At 36.6% G+C, this 21,675-nt stretch overlaps 1 protein-coding gene across 13 annotated transcripts in view; it reads left to right on the forward strand.

Annotated features, from left to right (window-relative positions):
* Positions 1–21,675, forward strand: part of MYT1 (myelin transcription factor 1) — a 195,430-nt gene that overhangs the window by 80,522 nt on the left and 93,233 nt on the right. For all 13 annotated transcript variants that reach the window (XM_074288940.1, XM_074288945.1, XM_074288942.1 and 10 more), the window contains 2 exons: positions 18,012–18,066; positions 19,663–19,693. In XM_074288940.1, the coding sequence (XP_074145041.1) occupies positions 18,012–18,066; positions 19,663–19,693 (86 nt within the window). The remainder of the gene's footprint in view (positions 1–18,011; positions 18,067–19,662; positions 19,694–21,675) is intronic.

Below are 21,675 nucleotides of genomic sequence, written 5' to 3' on the forward strand. Positions count from 1 at the left end.
AGCAATAAGGGGAGACTGGAAAGTATTCAGAAGGAGGAACAAATTTAGCTCAACTAATCAATAAATAAATATTTATTATTCAACTGCTATGTGCCAGGCACTATCTAAGATACTAAGACCACAAAGATAAAAGGGAAACACTCTCTTCCCTCAAGGAGCTTACATTCTCTGGGGGAAATAGCATTGACATATATAAGCAGATGAAAAATATATTCGTTGTAAACAAATGCATTGTGAATGCTTTAGTCCAGAAGGGAAAATAATAAGCTTGGATTTTGATATGTTGAATTCAAATTGCTATAAGCATCTGTGGAGAAAGACAAGCCTGAAGCTCAGAAGAGAAGTTATATGGGTAATGCAAATTTAAAAGTTATCTATATAAAGATTATACTTGAAGCCAAGATAGTAAATTAGATTTCTGAAGAACAGAGCTTAACAAAAGAATAATAAAAAACAACAACCTAAACAAGAGCGTTGGAAAGGACCCTCTTTTAGCATCCAGGAGGAGATGAAGGAATGATTTATCTCTGAAGCCAAAGGAGGACAGAGAATCCAGGAGGAGGGTATGGTCAAAAGCATCAAATACTGCATAGATGTTGTCTCTAGACGAAAGAAAGTTTCATTTCTTTTTATAATTAGGTCTTCAGTGACCTTTGAGAGAATAGATTTGTTAGAGTGATAGAAATGAAAGCCACATTGCCAAGGGTTAAGGAGAAAGTAGATGGTAAGATATTGACACAGATAACCTTTTCAAGAAGTTTGCTAGTGAAGGGGAAGAAAGAACTAGCCTGTAGATAAATGGGATTAAAGAATTTTGGGAAGTATTTTTTGTTTGTTTGTTTGTTTTTTTGGCATTTGACCATTCTGGTAAGCTCCTTAAGGGCAGGGACTGCCTTTCACTTCTTTCTGTTATCTCCAGTGTTTAGCACCATGCCTGGCAGATAGTAAGCTCATAATAAGTACAAATTCATGGATTGTATAGCTGAAATGAAATAGAGAAAATTATTGGTGCTAAGAAAATTGAGATGTAAGAAAAAGTCCCCAAAATGTGGTGATGTGAGCTTTTAGATAAGAGAGAAAGCAGAAAAGTATTGGAAAATGTTGCAGAGCTTGTTAATAATAGAATAGAGGTTCCTTTGCAGGACAGAGTAAGGAAGACAAGTTCAAGTCCAAGTTCAAGTCCAGATGATTACTAGCTTTGTGGCTTTGAGTAAATCACTTAATCTCTCTGTTTCTTCATTTATAAAGTAAAGGTAGTAATAATTTCTGTCTTATGGGGTCGTTGTATGGGTCAAATAAAATAATATTTGTGTAGCACTTTGCAAAACTTAAAGTGATATATAAATGCTAGTTATTGTTACATTAATTATTATCACCTGACAGTTCTTTTTCCTCATCCTTTATTCTTCTTGGAATTAAGTGACTAACAATATGAATACTCAAGCTAAATTTAATTCCCTCCCAAATCTTGACTAAAGAAACCAACATGTAGAAGAATAAAAGAGCAAAAAAGACTAATTAATAACCCTGATAGGAAGTCATTCAGCATCTGTTCAAACATTTGTAGAGATAGGAAATTCATAAAGCAGTTAGTTACATTTTTGGATGGGTCCAAGTTTTAGAAAATTCTTTTTTATACTGGGCCAAAATTGAGCTTCCTTGTAACTTCAGTCCTTGGCCCTGGTTCTGCCCTCTGCAGCTGCACAGAATAATTCTTGCATAGCATGGCCCATCAAATACTTGAAGGCAGTTATCATGGCACCCTAAGTTTCCTCTTTTCCTATCTAAACATTATCATTTCCTTCAATAGCTCCTCCTCTGACATGTTTTTAAACCCATCACCATATTGGCTATCCTCTTTTGGATATGTTCCATCTTGTCTGCTTTCCTTTTAAAATCTGGCTTCCAGAACACAGAATACCAGATGTCTGGCCAAGGCAGAAGACAGTAAGAATATCACCTTAGTCATTCTGAAAACATATTTCCATCAATGCAGACTAATAAAGCCTTAGTGGTCAGGTCCCAAGTTCTTACAATTCACATCATCTACATGATTATTTCCTGTTTCATTTTCCCAGTATTAATTCTTATTCAAGTCCTTATTATTATACATCTTAATTGTGATAGATTCCTAACTAGTCTCCCAATGTTCAGTTTCTTCCTCCTTGAATATGATTTATGTAGTTTATGGGGAAATGAGATACTGTTCACTCCAAACCAAAGAAAAAGGACTTCTGATTATCCCATCCTACATTCCTCCTTCTTTCTTACCTTATGGCAAAGAAACAAAAAACTTTGTTGAAAGTCTCCAGTCAATGCCTCCTTTTCCTCTGTTGCTCCTAGATATTCTTTGGGTTGCCATTATTTTAGGGGAAAATTGAGGATATTTCTACAACAAAGCCTAAACTCCCTAGGTCTTGCCTTTCCCTACTTTCTCTTATTATGAAACAGTATTGGTTGGTTGTGGAGCAGTATCATACTCTGGCTGTCAAATATACATAGGTCAAATGCACAAGTCTGCTTTACTGCAACAGGAAAGCTTGAGATTTTAAGCTACATATAAATCCTGCATAAAGATAATGTCACATTACCCAATCAGCCTGGTATGGTCTTATAGTATTAAAGGATTTCTTTCAGGTGTGCCCTGTCTCTTAAATTTACAAGTTCTTTCTTCTAGACCCTAATCCGGTTTTTTTCTAAGTCACTTTGCTACTATCTCTAGTTTCAAACTGTTTGCTCCATGTTTGGTCTCTAGAAAGAACAAAACTATAGGATTTTGAATTTGTAAAGGGCATTAAAAGTCATCTAGGCATAAGATATAGAATTGTAAATTTCTATCTAGAAGGGCCCTTCCAGACCATCTAATCTAACTACTATAGAGATGAGGAAATTGAGGCTCCAGGAAGTAAAAGCACTAGTTCAAGGTTAATTAGGTCTTCAATGGCAGAATGAAACTTCCAATCCAAGGTCTCAGGCTCCAAATCCAGTGTTCTTTCCACCACACCAGTCGGCTGCCTTTCCTGTCTGAATGCCAGGACCACCCCTTTTGGTTTTTAATCAAGACTGATGTCTGGGCAGCCCCATCTCTTGGCAACAAAACTGGTGTTCCCCTGGCTCCACCCCTGGAATTCCTTTATCACTCTGCCCCTTGCTCTTTGCTTATTTGCATCAACTATCTAATCAGCCATTCTAGGCTGAAGTAGTTCCTCTTTACTCTCTTGTCCTAGTGTCTTTCACTGCTGAAGTCCTCTTTGGTCTTCACAGCTCTGTGTTCCTACTCATGATGTCATCAAGCTGCTTAGATTTCCCCCACCCATGCCAGCATAAATCTTATACCCTGCTAAATGTTTCACAATGATGTTAATGAAAATCATCATCTTAATTCTGGTTAATCCCCATTGTCCTCCTTATAAGTATTTAAATATTTAATATTGCACATCTTTTCTTTAAGAAGCAGTGTGGTAGAATAAATATCAAGTTCAAACTAGAAAGATCTGGGTTCAAGTTTGCCCTCTGACACTCACTGGTTCTGTGACCCAACAAGTCATTTAACTCTTTTGCTCTAAGGAATTCTTTAAATTGCATAGAAGGTATTGCTTTGGTAGGGAGAGTTTCCCAACCTAGGAGTTCCCTATACCAAAGAAATTAGACGTCCAGTTCTTTATCCCTGGATAGATTTTAACATTTAAACTTTTGGTCGCTTGTCTAGGGTTGCTCATCCATTATAAAATCACAGGATTCCAGAATTGAATGGGATGACGGTGCTCATTTTGCCCAATTAATGTCCAAAAGGGAAATTGTTATATGTGTATATATATATATATATATATATATATATATATATATATTATTATATATATATTTAACAATATCATCCAGTTTCTGTTTAAAAGTCTCCAATCTAGGGGAACTCACTACCTTCTAAGATAGCTCACTCTATTTTTGGATAGTTCTCATTGGTAGAAAATTTTTTTCTCAAATCAAGCCTAAATTTGTCTCTGTAATTTCCTTTCTCCTGGTTCTGCTTACTGAGATCAAACAGAACGCTTTTAATTCCTTTCTAGGTAACTGCTCTTCAAATACTTAAATCCAACTCTCATGAGCCTTCATACCACCCTCAATCTTCTCTTTTCCAGGCTAAACATCCCCTGGTGCTTAAGAGAGCCTCATGACATGGCTTGAATCCAAGGTTTATCACCATTCTCGTCCTTTCCAGTTTACTAATGTTCCTCTTAAACCAACTCCCAGACTTTGAACTGAATTTTAAAGATGTTATCTGACCAAGACAGAGAACAGTGGCACTAATCTCTTTTCATTCACAAATGCCATCTCTCAATACAGCCCAAGATTGCATGAGGGTTTTTTGGCTGTCATCATACCACTGACTCATATTGCACTTATAGTTTTAAAAAAACTCACAGATCTCTTTAAGATAACCTGCTATTGGACCATTCATTTCCCCATCTTGTATATGTAGTTATTTTTAAAACTCAAATATAATTACATTTATCCCTCTTAACATTTCTTCTCTTTAGATTCATCCCAATCTTATCATCTATCAAAATTTCTTTGGATCCAGCTGCAATTATCCTGTGTGACATCAATCCTTCTTGGCTTTATGTCATCTGCAAAGATGACACCTTTATACAAATCATTATTAAGAACTTTCAACAACATGGCACTTCTGGGGCATTCCATTAGAGACCCATTTCAAAGTATATAGAAGCATAAATTTAAACTTTCTTGAGACCTAAAAGTGATCTAGTCCAAGCCATTCCTTTTGCAGGTGAAGAAACTGAGATCTAGTGAGGTTAAGTAATTTCCCCAAAGTTATAGTTGAGAGATGAAATTTGAATATTCTGACTCCAAATCTATTCCACCTACCCTTTGACATTGAACCGTTAATGAATACTTTGCAACTCTTTTCTTCAAGCCAATTTTGAGCTCGTCTATTTATTCTAATTGAATAGCCAATATCCAGTTTATATTCCTAAAATCTAACATTCTATTGGAATGAGTAATAATCTCTGAAAATGAAACTGTTGTGCATGCACAAATGCACACATATAGAGGTAAACAAGTTTAATGGCTCCTTTGAAATGAAGTATAAATTTCCCCACTTAGCATTCAAGGACCTCCACAATCATCTATAGACTACATTTCTAGTTTCCTCTTCCCAATGATCTTTTATAGACATCCTCTACTCTAATCATTCCTGTCTTCTTATTTACCCCACCCATGCTGAATTCAGTTCCTTTGCCCCTTTCATCATTTTCTCCATTTAGCAATATTTTCTCTTTTCATTTTCTATGTCTAAAAATACTGTTTTTCTACATAACCCAAGTTTTATCTTCTCCATGAAGATTTCCCTGAGTTCTCCAGACCACAGCCATCTTTCCCTTATCTGAGCTCATAACACTTATTTTCTGCACCACACTATTGGCTCCCAATCTATGCAGCTCTGTAGCATCTTCATACAATTGTCTTGCTCTTCTAATTAATTCTTATTGCTTTAACTTTTCACTTATGTGTCTTATCTCCCTAAGAAGACTGAGCTCATGGTGGGGGGAGGGGGAGGCAAAAACTATGCATTCCAAGATCTTAGAACACTACTGTGTTCAAGAAGTAGTAGGCCCTCAATCAATATTTGTTCAGTATGACTGAGATTTCCTCAGGACAGTTATATGGATAATAGTTTCCTTTCATGCCTAACCAGGATAATCTGTGGCCTGTGACTACTTTCTGTATACAATCTTTTCTCCAACTTTAAAACATCCAAAATTAGTGTAAAATGCCACTGATGATTTTGTAGCAATAAAAGTTTCCTGAATTTAGAATAGCATACTACTACTCATTCACAGTAGGTTGTTTTTTTCTTAAGAGAAAGAAGTAGATCACTTTATCATTTACTTGTATGTGAATTCTATACTTTTATCTCATGCCCTTTTCACTTCTTCTGCCCTCAAGTTCACCCCTGTCATCCACTGGAAAATGTGTACCATTTTGCAGACCATTTTCTTCATTCTCTCAAGTCCAGTGATTGTTCTCAAAGTGAGTGTTTTCTCATGAGTTCCTTATTGCTTATGAATATACTGAGAGCATTTACAGCAACCCTGGAGAATACAAGCTTGACTTCTCTAATAGATTTTCATAGAGTTGTAAGACAGCACAGATTTCAATATTACAGATATATAACATGCCCCACAGACATCATGGTATAATAGATAAAGTACTGATCCTAAAGTGAAAGAATCACGTTCGTAGAGTTAAAAGAGAACTTAAGGGCCATTGTCATTAATTTTACAGATAAGGAAACTGAGACACAAAACTGAGAAAAACATGTCTAGTGGCATGGAAGGTCATAGAGCTTCTAAATGTGGAAGACGGGATTCAAATGCAGATTCTCATTACTCTGAGTCTAACACTATCTCTTATGCTACATCACCTAATTGTCAGTCAGAATGACCTTGAGTCAAACCCCATATCCCACACATCTTTTTTTTTTTTATTATTATTACCCACACATCTTAGATGTGTGATCATCGGCCAATCACAACCTCTCAGAATCTCAATTCCCTTATCTTAAAAATGGATAAAGAACACTACCTTTGAAAGAAATGTGGTATAGATGAAAAGATTTGGCTCAAGTTCCATGTCTCACATATAATGATTATGGTATTCTAGACAAATCATTTAACTTTTCAGTGCCCCAAACAACTCCAAGTTGCATGGCAGGTATCAACCAACATTTGTAGAGGAAGTTTCTTTATTCCTTGGAGCTCCCTCTACCATTGAAGTGATAGGTGGGTTTCTTTTCCTTCTCTCTTTCTCTTTCAAAAAAAAAAAAAAAAAAAAAAAAAAAAAAGGAAAGCCTACCAACTATCTCCCAGACTTATTGTGAGCCTCAAACAAGACAGCATTTGATGTGCAAATGTGAATTAAATGACAATGTCAATGTTGATCACAATTTTATCTGCACTTATACTTAGATGCTTGTAAATATGGCGGAATAAGATTTAGTACCAACCACATGCCTCAACTTAATAGTCTCCATGTCTACCTGTTAAGAATGCCATACATGGGATTCTCAAATAGGAAGTTGGATTAGCTGATCTCTAAAATAGCTTACAACACTTTATATTCTGAGATTTTAAAATCACAAATCATGTAAAACTCATCAAGGTTGAAAACACTATTGTCTTGGGTCAAATAAACACAGACCTTTAAACTTTGAAGTCAGCCTTGATTGGACTTTGTCCTAGAGCAGAGGAGTTTGCATTCTGAGACTATGCATGTACTACAAGCATTCAACTAAGGGTATAGCAACTAGGCCACATTGACTGTAGGTATTTCCTTAGACTTTTATCCTTGCACTAAAATGGATCTTCATGCTATTGTGGTCTCTTGGGCTGTTATGTATTAGAATTTTGCTAAAATTCAACTTGCTAGTATAAATCAACTAATCCATAATTAATTAATAAAATAACCTCACCCCAATCAATCAAATAACTAATTAACAAAATAAAATAGGTATTAATGGAAGTTTCACATAAACTTCATGTGTAGATAAAAACCTTTAATCAGTTTGAAAAGATCATTGGAATTTTGGCCATTAGATGAAAGGCAAATGGTGGCACATTGGAAAAGTCTTATGATCAGTTGAAAAGATCAGTTCACAAATCTGGGCTACATATGAAAAAGACTCATCATCCTGTGGTCAGTTGAGTCAAGCTTTGGATCAGACCAGCAGTGGAAGATTCTAGTTAAGCCTCTGAGAGGGGGAAGGAGGGAATTTCTCTCCCTGTCTCTTCCTCCTCTGCTTCTTCATTGTTCACATTAGAGACACCAAAGACAATGTAAACAGATGGAAGCAGAGAGACACACACTGAGGATTTCCTGTATACAAATAGAGATGAAGAGAGATAGTCACTTAAAAGAGGAAATAATTCCAGGTAGTATGATCCCTCTGGGAGAAAAGTGCCAAATCTGAATCTTATAAAGTCACTGACTCCTGGACCCCAGAAGAGAATTGAACCTAAGGGTAATTTCATGAAAATTTATGAAAGAAGAAAAAAACTTCCAGTAACCAGAAGTTGTGAATTAGCTTTGTCACACGTGTTCACTACACATTTGTCTCATTATATTTACATTTAATTTTTACACCTATTTTCCCCATGGACTTACTACTTATTTGTGAGAGAAGTATGTCCTAGTCTTTTAGGAAGATGTTTTCTAACAAATATTCTTACTAGAAAATATCTTTGCTAAAATTAAGACAAGCTATTGACCAATAACCATACAGAAGCATACTCATGGGGGGCTTGTGAATGACAATAATAGGAGAACAACCCCTCAGGGTTACTCTTAAAATCCTGCTTGGATTGTGAGTGCAAGTCTTAAATAGGAGAAATTGACTCAGTGATGGTGGTGCTACTCAAGAAATCAGAATTCTGTATCTAATGAGTTCACCTTGGGTCAAAGCAGCTTAATAATTGAAATGTGCTATAAGGCAATTTTCTCTTTCAGATAATCTCAAATACCAGTATTAGGCGCAAAGATTTTGGTACATAAGGAATCAGTTTATGATGACAAATAGCTCTTCATTCTCTCCAACTAACAGAAAGTAAGCAAGAGTCATTGAAATTCACAGATGATGCAAAAACAATATTTCAATTCTTTTCTTCTCTTGCTTTACCTGAAGTGCTAGTGCCATTGAACAATTTCAAAAAACAGAAGAAAAGCAGGAAGTCATCTTTCCCCTGCATCACTGCTCAGAGAATGAAGCAACAGTCATTGTACTAAGTTTCCAAAGAAAGGCCTCTCAGATAATGCTAAGCTTAGTAGCTGAAGAAACCATTAATTCAGGTCTAAAAACTTTGGTTTTTAGGGATGGAGAAGAGAGTCAGTTTGGGGGACCAGGAGCTGCCCTTGGAAGACTATCAGTTAAGACACAATGATCTAAGTTACATCATATTCCCACTATGCCCTAGGGATGAGAGCTCCCTGAACCTTGGTAATCATAGTTATTATAACTCTTAGAACACAAAGATTCCTAAGGCTTGCCAATGATTAAATCATATTTTAGGATATGATACTGATATATTTTCTTCTATTAAATTCCATTTTTTTACCAATGTCCACAGTCCAGGTTAGTCTCCTTAGCCAAAAAAGGAAATAAAAACTCAGTATTTAATGCCTATACGATCTTGGTGAGTGGGCTAAACACCATCACTTCAGTTTCTTCATCTTTACAATGGGGGTGGGGAATAAATAACCACTAATAGCGTTTTCAATTCTAGATTTATGTTCCTATGATCCTATAACATTGCTCTAAGGGGAATAAAAATAAGTTATTCATAACAACTTGGAAATGGGGATATCAAGGAGCATCATCAATGACCTGAACTCAGAGTTCCCAGTCTTAGCAGAGTTAAGCAACTGGGGAGGGATATGTACTTATAAAAAGGGGAGGAAAGGAGGGGAAAAAAAGAATAAATATAAGAGTAAACAAAAAGGGTAAAAGCAGAGGGGAAGAGAAGATCAAGGATACTGCCTATAGGCCAGGATATCATAGCACCATCAATAATGGCCTTTGGATCATTTACCAATTCTCAGCAAATGAAAAAAAATGGTGAGATTAATTACTCTTTTTCTTGAGACCTGGTAGGACCTTTTTCTGAGAATATAAGTCTTTGGGTTCCCATGCTACATCAAGCTCAGGAAAAATATGAAGGATAGAAGAAGACAGGAAGAAGAAAGTATGGGAAAACCCTTACCAGACCTGAAATATTCTAAAGGTTCATCTAGTGAGATGCTAACTTCCTTTCTTAAAAATGGGAGAATTTGATTCTATTTTTGTAGATTCAGAAATTTCTGTTCACTATGGAATGTCAGGCAGATGGGAGTCCTTCAGGGACCAAGGGCTATTTATTTCAAGTCTTCTGCTGGTCCCAGAGTTTGCAAAAGAAATAGAATCAGGGAATCAGCAACAGCAAAAATGGTATGCAGATGGGATGTAACAGAAATAGTCTGCTTTTATAACCAAACTATAGCTTGGTTAGAACTAGAATAAAGGAAACACTTCCTTTAAAAAGAACTACAAGATTAACCCTGACTTCATTTAAAAAAAACAAACAAACAAACAAATAAACACTCATTAGGTTACCTTAGAAGAGATTAAAAAATCAACATGGAGTTTATAGGGTAATAGGGGAATAAGACATACCGTAATATAAAGTGCATTAAAGAATTATAATACAAAATTCTATTTGAGATTCATGGGAGGTCATTAACAAGAAAGGAGATTGGGAAAGCCTTCAGTGAACTGTTTTCATAGCATTTGAGTAAGAGATAGGAAGCCAAGAGAGAAAAGAATCGGTAGAACTCAATAAGAGTGTTAAATACTGCAGGAATTAGAGGGCTTTTAAAAATAACAAAGGCCATTGGATTTGGTGGTTAGGCTTCCATAAATGACCTTTGGTTGTACTGAGTTGTAGTGTATTGAAAAAGATATTCTGCAAGTCATAGAAGCAAGAAGACAGGATCAAATCCTAATAAAGCCTAATATATATGAGTCGAGCTATTCCAGTTCGCTGAACCTAACTTTCCTTGTCTGTTTAATGGATAGTAATATTTGTGGCTCCTAATTTGAAGAGTTGTAAAGCCCATGAGAAGAAATGTGCATAAGTCTTTGGCCATCTAACAATGCTCTATAAATACCAGCCATCATTATTACAAACTATTGAAGGCACAAACCACACTACAGGGTAGACAGTAAAGCATATTGGACAACTTTGTCAAGACTCTTTTGGGTGTTAAGGGGAAGAGACACATGTCTCAATAACTGAATCAAGTAAAAGAATCAAAAGAAAATATTTTTAGGATTGTTTGGAATGAAACGATACCATTTACATGTTGGCAACTTCATAGTCAAGAATCAAAAAAGGGGGGAGGGGAGGAGAGGAAGACTTGAGATTTCTTCCCATCCTGCAGAAATTCACCATGTGGCTCTAGATTTGTCACTGAACTTTTGTCTGTGTTAGTTTTCTAAGCTATGACAATCAGAAGAATAATTCCTGTCACCATCAGCTTCAAGGTTGCGGGGAGGACACTGACAAACTATATTTGAAAAGCTTTAAGTTCCTTTTGAAAAAGAGAACTCCATAAATTCAAATAGTCTTAGTGTTATCTCTATTGCACCACCTGCAGTCATCAGATGCCACAACTTGGGTTCACCACTGCTAGTTTCAAACAACTTTGAAATCAAAGTTCTCATGCTTCATTGTTGATATCCCAAGCCTTCCAGTGCTTCAAAAATTCACTATAATATTTAAAAGCCCGAATTTTCATTCTGTAGCTCAGGGTTTTTTCCCTCTTTAAATCAAAGCTCTGTGCACAGAAGAGAAAAAAGCACTTGCTTGTTGACCATTTGATGCAGATAAATTGCAAATGGAAAGGTGCTCTGGAAAATGAATGCCACAGCTGTTAGCTTCATCAATAGAAGCTAGCAGTGTGCAAGCAGCGCCCATTACGCATCCCTGCAACCCTCCCCATTCTCTGCTTTTTGAATAATTTATCTGCAGGAAACCCAAATTGCCAAGGCACGCTTTAACCCAGCAGAATGCTTGCCAATTTCCCTGGGAAAACTGACAAAAAAAGAGCTGTAGATTGCATTTCAGCTGAATACAGGCGCCTGGCAATCAAACGTATTAGCTCCATTGTGCAGCATGCATCGGAAGGCATTAGCTCGGGAGCTCAGAGCACAGCACATTTGAAAGGCTCATAAATGTAATGAAGTCCCTTTGACACCTGCTCCTCTCTGCACTTTCAATGTGAGCCATTGGTCCATAGGGAACCACGGCTTTAAAAATAGAAATTATAGTAATTGTCTTCTGTGTTATTGGGAAGGTTGCAATAAATGGATAGCTCATAATACTGTGGCACCACAGACTGGAGTTGACAGGATGCATAAATTACTCCAGGTTTTGATTTTTCTTCCTTAACAAATCACATAAATCATTGTATGTTAGTGCTGCCACATGGGAGAGGTACACTTTGAAAATTTCATCTCACCGAGTTGTGAAATTTCTTTTTCTTTCTTCCTAGGTGGTACCTTAGAGAGCTTTGTCAATTGCTGGCTTTTAAAAAACTAAGAACCCTATTTGTGAAAGGGGCTTTGTAAACAATAGTAATGCCAAATTTTTCTTTAATTTTCCCCTTCCTTTGATTCTCTTTTCCTCCCTCCCTCCTTCTCTTCCTCCCTTCATCTCTCCCTTCTCTCCTCTCTCCCTCCTTCTCTCTCTCTCTCTCTCTCTCTCTCTCTCTCTCTCTCTCTCTCTCTCTCTCTCTCTCTCTCTCTCTCTCTCTCTCTCTCTCTCTCTCCCTTCCTTCTTCCCTTCCTCTCCCCCTCCCCTCTCTTTTCCCCCACACCTTTCTTCCCCTTCTTTCCTCCCTCCTTCCTTCTCTTCCTCCTTTTTCTTCTCTCACTTCTTTTTCTCCTTCATCTTATTTTAATTTTATCTACCTTCTCACTTTTCTTCCCTTACCTTTCCCTAACTTCTCTTCATCTCCTTTTGGTGCTTTCTTTGTTTTCCTTTCCTTATCTCTTCCCTCTTTCCTTTTTTCCCTCTTCTTTTCTCTCTTTCTTCTCTTCCCTCCTCTCCCTTTCTGTCTCCTCTTTTCACCTTTCCTTTCCCCTATTTTTCTTTCAAAGAGCACAAAACAAACTCCAGGCTTCTGGTTTCTGTGAATTCAAAAAGAAAATTATTATTAGCATGGAGACATTCTAGATATTTCCAGAAGGATTTAATCAGGGGATATATATGGGAGCCCTTCACTTACATTTAGGGAGAATGATTCTTCTCAGTGGCTTTATTCTAGGGAGAATCTGGAAGTTTCTGTTAGTCCTTCCCCTACCCTACTAGAGGGCCAAATGAGAACATGCATCTTTCTCTGAGATATGCCAGTACTGAGCTATGTCCATTACTTTGTCTCTTACTGGGAGCATAAGTTTGAAATGAGAAGAGAATGTAGCCATCTAGTCTAACCTCCTCATTTAACAGATGAGGAAAATGAGCCCTTCCCTTCCCTCTCTACAGCCAAGGTCAAGTGACTTTGCCAATATTACAAAGATAGCCAGTGGTAGAGATGAGTTTCTAGCCTATATCCTCTAACTCCAAACCCATTTCTCTTTACAACGCCGTTCTGCCTTTTATTATTGACTGGTTTCTTTGACAGAGCACCACTCACAATGTTGGGCTTTTGCAATTGTCACTGTCCATCACAAATCATCACCCTGTCTGCCCTGACATTTCATTAAGGCCAGTGCAGAATGAGCTTGCCATGGCAATGATGCCTCATCCCTAGAGATGTTCTTTTTGTTAAGGGGATGTTTCCCTCACAATAAATAGGCCAGAAGAAGAGTGCTATGAACAGATGTGGATTCATGAGCCTAAGAGTCACAGGCACCATGTTTACACATTGGATGTAGGTGGACAAGAGATTTGGTAAAAAGGATAGCTTCACACCTATCTCGGCTCAGATTATTACTCCTCTAGGGTGTCTATCCTCCCCCAACCTCTTCCCTACCCCTGTGGAACAGATTCTGGAGACCTTAATAGTTCTTTGGAATATTTACAGTTATCCCATACAGATTCAGGCCAATTTGGGGACAGACAGGGTTGAGATTGTTGGTTGTTATGTTGGAAATCAAAACATTTCCCCTGAGGCTAAATCCAACCTAAAATCCAGGGTATTAACTAGTGTTCCCTTCTGTCTCCTTCTAGTATGTAAATTTAGATTTTCCCTGGTAGTTCTGCAAAAGTCTGCCTCTTGGGCACAATATTTTTGCAGTGTTGAAATTGTGATATTGTTACTGCACTTGTTCTACCTGTGTGCATTTTGAGATGTGTGTATTTTATCCATGTGAAAAATGTTCACATAGATGCCTGCTGATACATGAATTTGGTACTTGGGACAGAAACAATTGTTTGGTTTGTTTTTATTTATGTAAAATAGCTTTCTCTCTAGTTTGCCCTTGAGTAGAAGGACAGCCCTTTAATTCTGAAGTCTGGGACCTCAGGACTCATGAGAGAATGATGCATTTCTAATGAGGTAGTCCATCACTACATTAGCTCACCATCTTTCTTTGTCCTTTTTTTTATGGCTAGTGCTGTTTGTGAAATAACAGAAAATGTGAATAACACAAATACTTCTAGTTCAGCGATTGGTGGACAGTTCAAAAAAAGCCATAATTGTCAACAAAAGAATACAGGCATGGCAAGGCACTTCTCCTCAGATCACTGATAGTAGGGAAAAAAATGGGATGAATCAGACCAAATTTCTCATTTTAAGATCCTGAATTTTTATTGTTTAATTTTCAGAGGAAGAGGAATCTTTCACTGTATAAATCCATTGTGGACTTAGGGAATCTCTTGTATTCATTATGCTTAAGTAACTGGTCTCTCTCCTTCAACCAGGATTGGAACCATTCAAAATGAACTTGACACAGTCAATAATAGGTGGTGCTTGAGATAGATTGTTTGGTCTGAGATATCTTACCCGGTTTTAAATAACAGTTAAGCTAATCACTGATGAAGATAAGATTGGGGGAAAGTGATCTCTTTTCTTGAACTTGTTTCATGCATGAGCTGAATCTGAGACTGGGAGTTGTGCTAAGTGGTAAATAAAGTAAATTCATCACTGGACCTGGAGTCAAGATGACTTGAATTCACACCCATTTTTGTATTATCCTAGGCAAGCCACTTCATCTCTGTTACCATTTCCTCAATTTTAAAGTGGGGATAAGAATAGCACCTACCAGACAGAGCTGTTAAGATAAAATCAAATATTTATGAGGCACTTAGAATAATGCCTGGCACATAGTAGGTACTAATTAAATTTTTGTTCCCTTCCCTTTTTCCTTGTGAAGAGAGCTGGGATTCTCAGTGAGCTCCTAGGCATTGATGAGCTTCCTAATTTGATCTGTAAGAGCAGCTCAGGAATCACTTTTGGGGTTGAATAATTTTTGGTAAATAACAATCATATATCTTCTATATCAAAGACTGTGAAAACCCAAATAGTATGTGAACCCAGGGTCTTTGGTTTTATCTAGAATGAAGCTTCTTTTTCTAATGATGATGGATCTTAATTTCCAAAGTCAAAGCAATGACTTAGGGACACATTTGTGATTTGACAAATATGTATAGTTAGTCAATGACTATCAGCTCCCACTGCCTCTGATCCAAGTAACCTTTAATTGATTTCAGAAGATCTTAGATATAAAATTGGAAGGGACCAGTCAAACTGGCCTTCTTACTTGTCCTTCTCCTGATATTCCCTCTCTTGTTGTCATGCCTTTGCACTAGCTAAATTCTGTGTGGATAGTGCATTTCCTCCTATCCCCTGCCTTTTAGAATCCCTATATCCCTTCAAGGTCCAGTTCAGGAATCACTTTTTAAAGGAAGCCTTTCCTGATCCCTTGGACCTTGGATGCCTTCTGCCCTGGAACCCTCCTTATTGGAGGGCAGACCCAAAATTTTCTCCCAAATCCTCCTTTTAAGGAGAGTGACCAGTTTAGTCATTTCTCCTTTCCCCTAGGGCTACATTCCTTTGAACTTCTATAATCATTCTCCTGAACCAGAACCTTTCCCCCTTCTTCACCCCTTTCAGCTATCTTTTGTATTGCCCTCTCTCATTAAAGTGGAAGCTCATTGAAGGCAAGAACTCTTTCTTTTTCATATTTGTATCTCCATACACTTAGCATAGCTCTTGGTACATAGGAGTTGCTTAATGGCTGACTATTAGTCCTTTGATGATTGAATTCATTACGGGTATATTGTATCAAACATAATAATAATACACAATAATAATATAGATAGTTTGATACAGCGAATAGAGTATTGCACTTGATGTCAGGAAAGTGTGGATTCACATCCTGACTTATACACTTACCAGTTATATGACAGTTTTCTTCTCTGTAATAAGAGAGAGGGAATTGGGCAAAATGAACTCCTAAATTCCCTGAGAATTAAACTTTTCAAAAGGTATAACTCTTTCATAGGATCAGGTTTGAAGATCAAGGTTTTGATTTATTCTGGTAGCAATTGTTCTGTCAGCAGTCATCTCCATGTGCATAAATATAAAATTGCATGCATATATAAGACAAGTCAAATCACAAAGGTCGAAGGCCACAATGTAAAATATTTAAGGAGGTGATGGAAAGACTTTTGAAAAGTACTATGGAAATCACTCTAATATAAGCCCCTTTCACTTTAACCACAAATGATTCTACTACTTTCTAACATAGTGGGAGTTTTTTTTTTAAAGGTACAAAGTAACAATACTGGGTTGATAATACACAAATTCCTCATAAACTATAATACTTTCTATAAGACTAGGAGGGAAATTAGAAAGCTGGAAAGGAAGTAGATAAATCTTTTTTTAAAATTAATTTTATAATTATAACTTTTTTTTGACAGTACATATGCATAGGTAATTTTTTTTTACAACATTATCCCTTGTTCTCCCTTCTGTTCTGAATTTTTCCCCTCCTTCCCTCCACCCTTTCCCCTAGATGGCAGGCATTCCCATGCATATTAAATATGTTATAGTATATCCTAGGTACAATATATATGTGCAGAACAGAATTTTTGTTGTTGTTGTTGTTGTTGCAAAGGAAGAATTAGATTCGGAAGGTAAAAATAACCTGGGGAGAAAAACAAAAAATGCTAACAGTTTACACTCATTTCCCAGTGTTCCTTCTCTGGGTGTAGCTGATTCTGTCCATCATTGATCAATTGGAATTGGATTAGCTCTTCTCTATGTTGAAGATATCCAGGAAGTAGATAAATCTAACCTTTTTTTATTTTTGAGGAGAAGAAACAAAAGTTTAAAAAAATGTTTTTCTCACCTGAAGATAGCTATTATCTTCTCTGAACTCCCAACCCCCACATACATATATTTAACTAATTTTAATCCATCCAAATTGTATTATCAATTAGCCCACATATTTCCACTTTGTCCACTAGAATAACTTATAATAAATCCAATGCTTTGTTGACATACAAATAATTTCTCTCCAAAATCCCGTTTATTATTTTAAATCCTATTTCTTTCAACTAATTTTTATGCAACACAGCCTCCAGTCTCCTTACCATCCTGGTTAGTCTCTTTGAAGGGTCTTACAAAGTTCTAAGTTTCTAAGTGGGATCAATGCCCATAAATTTTCCATCTAGTTCTAAACACAATTCTGCAAATGTGATCTGATCCAGTAATGGAATAAAACTACCATCTCTCTTTTCCTGACACTTAATATAGCCTAAAGATTGCATTTGCTTGAACAGCTATCATGTCACACTACTGACTTATACTGAGCTTGCAATCTACCAAAACTCTTAATTTACCCCCAAATTATCTGTTCACATCTTTCCCAACCTATCATTGGGCAATTAAATTTTTATGTCAAGTATAGGATTTTACATTTACTCCCATTTTCATCTTCCAGCCTATTGTAATTATCAGGGATCATGATTTAGTCATCTAGTTTCGCTAATTGTCCCTCTCAATTTCATACTATCTATAAATTTCACGAGCTTGCTACTATATATACTGTCATGTGAGACAGTAACAAACACATTGAATGACACATGACCAAGGACAGATTCTTGGAACATTTCACTAGAGACCTCCTTGAAGGACACTGACCCCTTAATGACTAGGTTCAATCATTTAATTCTTAATTCATCAAAATTGTACTGTTAATTAGACTACATATTTCCATCTTTTCCACTAAGATAACTTATAAGACTATCCAATGCTTTGCTGAAATTCAGGTATCTGATATGTTCCTTATTTTCCTCCTCTACCAGTCCAGGCATCTTATTAAAATAAGAAGTAGGGTTAGTCTAACCTTATCAGATCATCAGGCTTGTGATCTTTCTCTTTCCTGTGCTTTGGAAAGAAGCTGGCTAAACATTCTTGTTAATGCTTTTCTTACTATTCTTTTATTCCAGATGAGCTTAGAAAATGATGACAAGAGAGCTCGCACAAGATCTAAGGCAATACGAGGTGAGCATCTGCTGTCCCTATGGGGGTTCCCTGAGTGAGCCCAAAACCTCATCTGGCCTGGAGAGTATCTAGTAATGGGCATCTGGCAATACTGCATTCAGGCCCAGAGTTATCTTCCCTAAAGTTTCAAATACTACCCTTCCCAAACATTCCCTCCTTCCAAGAACAAAGACCAACAAATACTTATGTTCCTTGCATTCCATTTGTCCCCTATCCCCATTCTCTTTAAACTCATACACTTGGTTTCATGGCAATTTTGATAGTTTCGGATCAGTTACAGTGGCTTTCATCCATATGCTCTGCCAGGAGTTTTGAAGATGGACATCTGAGAGAAGCTGGCTAAGGGGTGCATGCTGGGAGCAAACAAAGCTTCCTGATACAGGGGACCCAGGGACCAGGGATTCGTTCATTCAGAGATTGATAACCAATGTTTCCCAGCTTGAAAATGATATGCAACAAACAACATTTCATTCATCAGCCGTTTTTTCTATCCCCAAAGCAAGCCTTAGATTCTGGACCCACATTTGGGGAGATGGGTAGGAAGCATGGTATCCAGGAGAGATTCACTGGAGAAATAATAGTGAGAGTGGTCTTGTTTCCTCAGCTGTTTCCTCAGATGTCCTAAAAACATTTGTCATATAAATCCTTTGATTGTATGTTTCGCTAACCCAGAGTCCTGTCCCTATCCAAAATTTTCTGGTTGTCAATGTCCTCTAAAAGTAAATATCCCCTCACATTATAAAACTACATCTAATCAAAAATTGGTTTTGTGATATGCAGAGCCATATACAAATAGAGATAAAAGATTACTGGATATGGAAGCCTGCCTCAGATGTTAAATCCTAGGTTAAAGAATAGACATAGAACAATATGATCATCACCTGCAGTATTTGCTCCCCATCTTAATCAAGTTGGCTAAGGCCTGTTTGATTTGAAGGTCATTTGATGCACCCTATAATTTGGTACCTGTCCTTTCACTTGTATTTGAGCATCCAGTTATCATTAACAAGTGGTTATTTAGCCCTCTCTGTCTAGTTTGTATTTGGCATGTCAGGTTTCTGGTTAGAAAAGAATGTATGATACCACCTGTAATCAGAGTCATAAATATCATTACCAATTCAAATAACAAGAGACTTGGCAAAGCCAAGTTCTGCTATTGATTTAGTTCCATTCTAAAGAATGGAGTCAAGGACAGGAGCACCAGAGCTCTATAAGTGAGCTAAGAACAGAAGGGCTTATTCTTTTGAAACTCAGTTTGCACAATTAAAAGGAAGATGCCACAGAATTTGCAGACAAAAATAGTTAAGTTCTAACTATATATGTTTTCTGATTTTAAAGGGGGGGTATCAACACATTCACAGGCAAGACAAGTAAATTGTTTCATTGTTAATATAAATGGGGGAAAGGTAGTTTGAGACATGGATACTAAGTGATTCTCATCCTTTAGAATACATTTTTGTACATTTTGCAAAGCTATTTACTTTCTGAGAAGCCCAGAATAATGCTCTACTTTTCAAACCTCTGATGAAGCAATATGTATTTATTCTTTTGACTCTTGTGTTTTTCTTTTTTTGTTTCCCCCCTTCTTTTTCCTAGTGCCCACGGAACTCATAGGACAGGAGGTGAGGTAAGAGATGTTCCTTGTTGATAATCTACATATATTCTGAGAAGGCCGAAGAACAAGCATCATTTCAAATGGTTCTGGTTGCATTGTTTTCTGCTCCTTTGGGGAAATTTGGAAAAGTTATTAAGTAAAACAGAGAGTCACTGACCTATTAAACAAAATGTTCATCTCTATATCCAGGAATTATGTCTATACAATAATACCAAAGCTTTTTTATATACTGAACAGAGTTCTTAATTTGAAGTAAGGAAGACCTGAGTTTGAATCCTACCTTAGAAGTCATGTCATCTAACCTCTCTGAGGTTTAGTTTTCTCATCTGTAATATTTATTTCAGAGGGTTGTTGGAAAGATCAAATGATATAATATATAGAAAGTGTTTGGAAAGCCTTAAGGGACTATATAAGTTGCCAGTCATGATATAAAATTTTCTCCTATATATGCTTTCATTTGGGAAATTTCTCTTTACCTATCTCCAGCCAACTAATTTTTAGATTAGAAAGCTGAATTTAAAAATTCAAAGGAATCAAAAATTCAAAAACTGACAAATCAAAATGACTTCCACACATGGCTCCCAGGACTATGGCTGACTACAAAGACAGTTTCAGCATCAATCCTTAAAATGCACACACACGCACACACACACATATGTACACACACATACACAAAGTTATAATTACCCTTATATTGGAGAAGGAATAAAATGGCCTAGTAATGTTAATTACACAAGGAAATCTGTGTCAGAGGCTCTGAAGGCCAAGTTGAATCACTCTGAGAGGAGAATAGGTTCTGTTCTAAGAAGAGTGGCCCCCAGTGGCAAAAACAATAATCTTGTTCACTGGTTAGCAAGTGTTTTGACTAAACATAGCTGTATTCCTTCTGTTTATCCACCCCAGGTAAAGTCTCAAGCATCCTAAAAATCAGAAACATCATGCCTTAAAATGCAAGATGAATTATATTTTCCTATGAGAGTAGTTCATTCTTTTTCTAGTGTTTGGTATGAGAAATAAGGGGGGGGGGAGTCTACAGTTCTATGTATAGGCCTAGACTAGATTTAGTAAACCAGATTGGAGGACATAAGAGTGAACCAAGGTTACATTTCAACTCCATTTGCTCTTTTTTCTTGCTTCAGAAAAGATCATGTTGGTGAAAGTTAGATTCATGGAGGTTTGGGTCCTCAGATGTAGAAGTTTATTTTCAGGACTTCAGCAGATTCAAATATTAATTCAATTTAATGAAACAAAAATGATTAAGTACTCACTATACATTGAAGAAGGGAAGGAGAGAAGGAGGGAAGGAGTAAAGGAAGGAAAGAAGGAAAGAAGAAAGGAAGGAAGGAAGGAAGAAGTGGAGGGAGAAAGGAAGAAAGAAAGAAAAAAAGGAAACAGTCTTTACTAAAGAGGAAATTACATTCTATTGGCCAAATATCATATGGTTAGACTAAATGACCTCTTAAATCACTTCCAATTCTAACTAGATGATCATATATATATATATATATATATATATATATATATATATATATATATATATATATATATATATGTATATATATATATATATGTAAATGCAAAGTAGGTACAAAGTAATAAAAACATAACTTCAGGATGAGATGAAGAGGAGGTGTCCCTTGGATCTATCAGTCTTAGCAGAGAGAGTGGGGGGCATCTATGAGAGAAAACTAAAGAAAGGAGGAAAAGTGACACCTCATTTAAAAAATAATCCCAGTGAATCTCTTCTTGGCAGGAATATATATTCTGTCATTTCCAACAGTCATTGCAAATAAAAATAACTAATTTTTTTTACAAAAAACATTAGAATTCCTAGACTGTGGAATCTTGTGGGCAGGAGTTTTTTCTGTTGTTTTCAATCAAATAACAGATTTCTCTATAATTTTCAGTTGTTGAGTTATCCAGCACTCATCATGATATGTGCTAGTGAATAAATTAGGAATGCTAATGCTCATCTCATTCTGGGAAGAGGAAGA

This window comes from Sminthopsis crassicaudata, chromosome 2, assembly GCF_048593235.1.
Source record: "Sminthopsis crassicaudata isolate SCR6 chromosome 2, ASM4859323v1, whole genome shotgun sequence".
Classification (NCBI taxonomy): domain Eukaryota; kingdom Metazoa; phylum Chordata; class Mammalia; order Dasyuromorphia; family Dasyuridae; genus Sminthopsis; species Sminthopsis crassicaudata.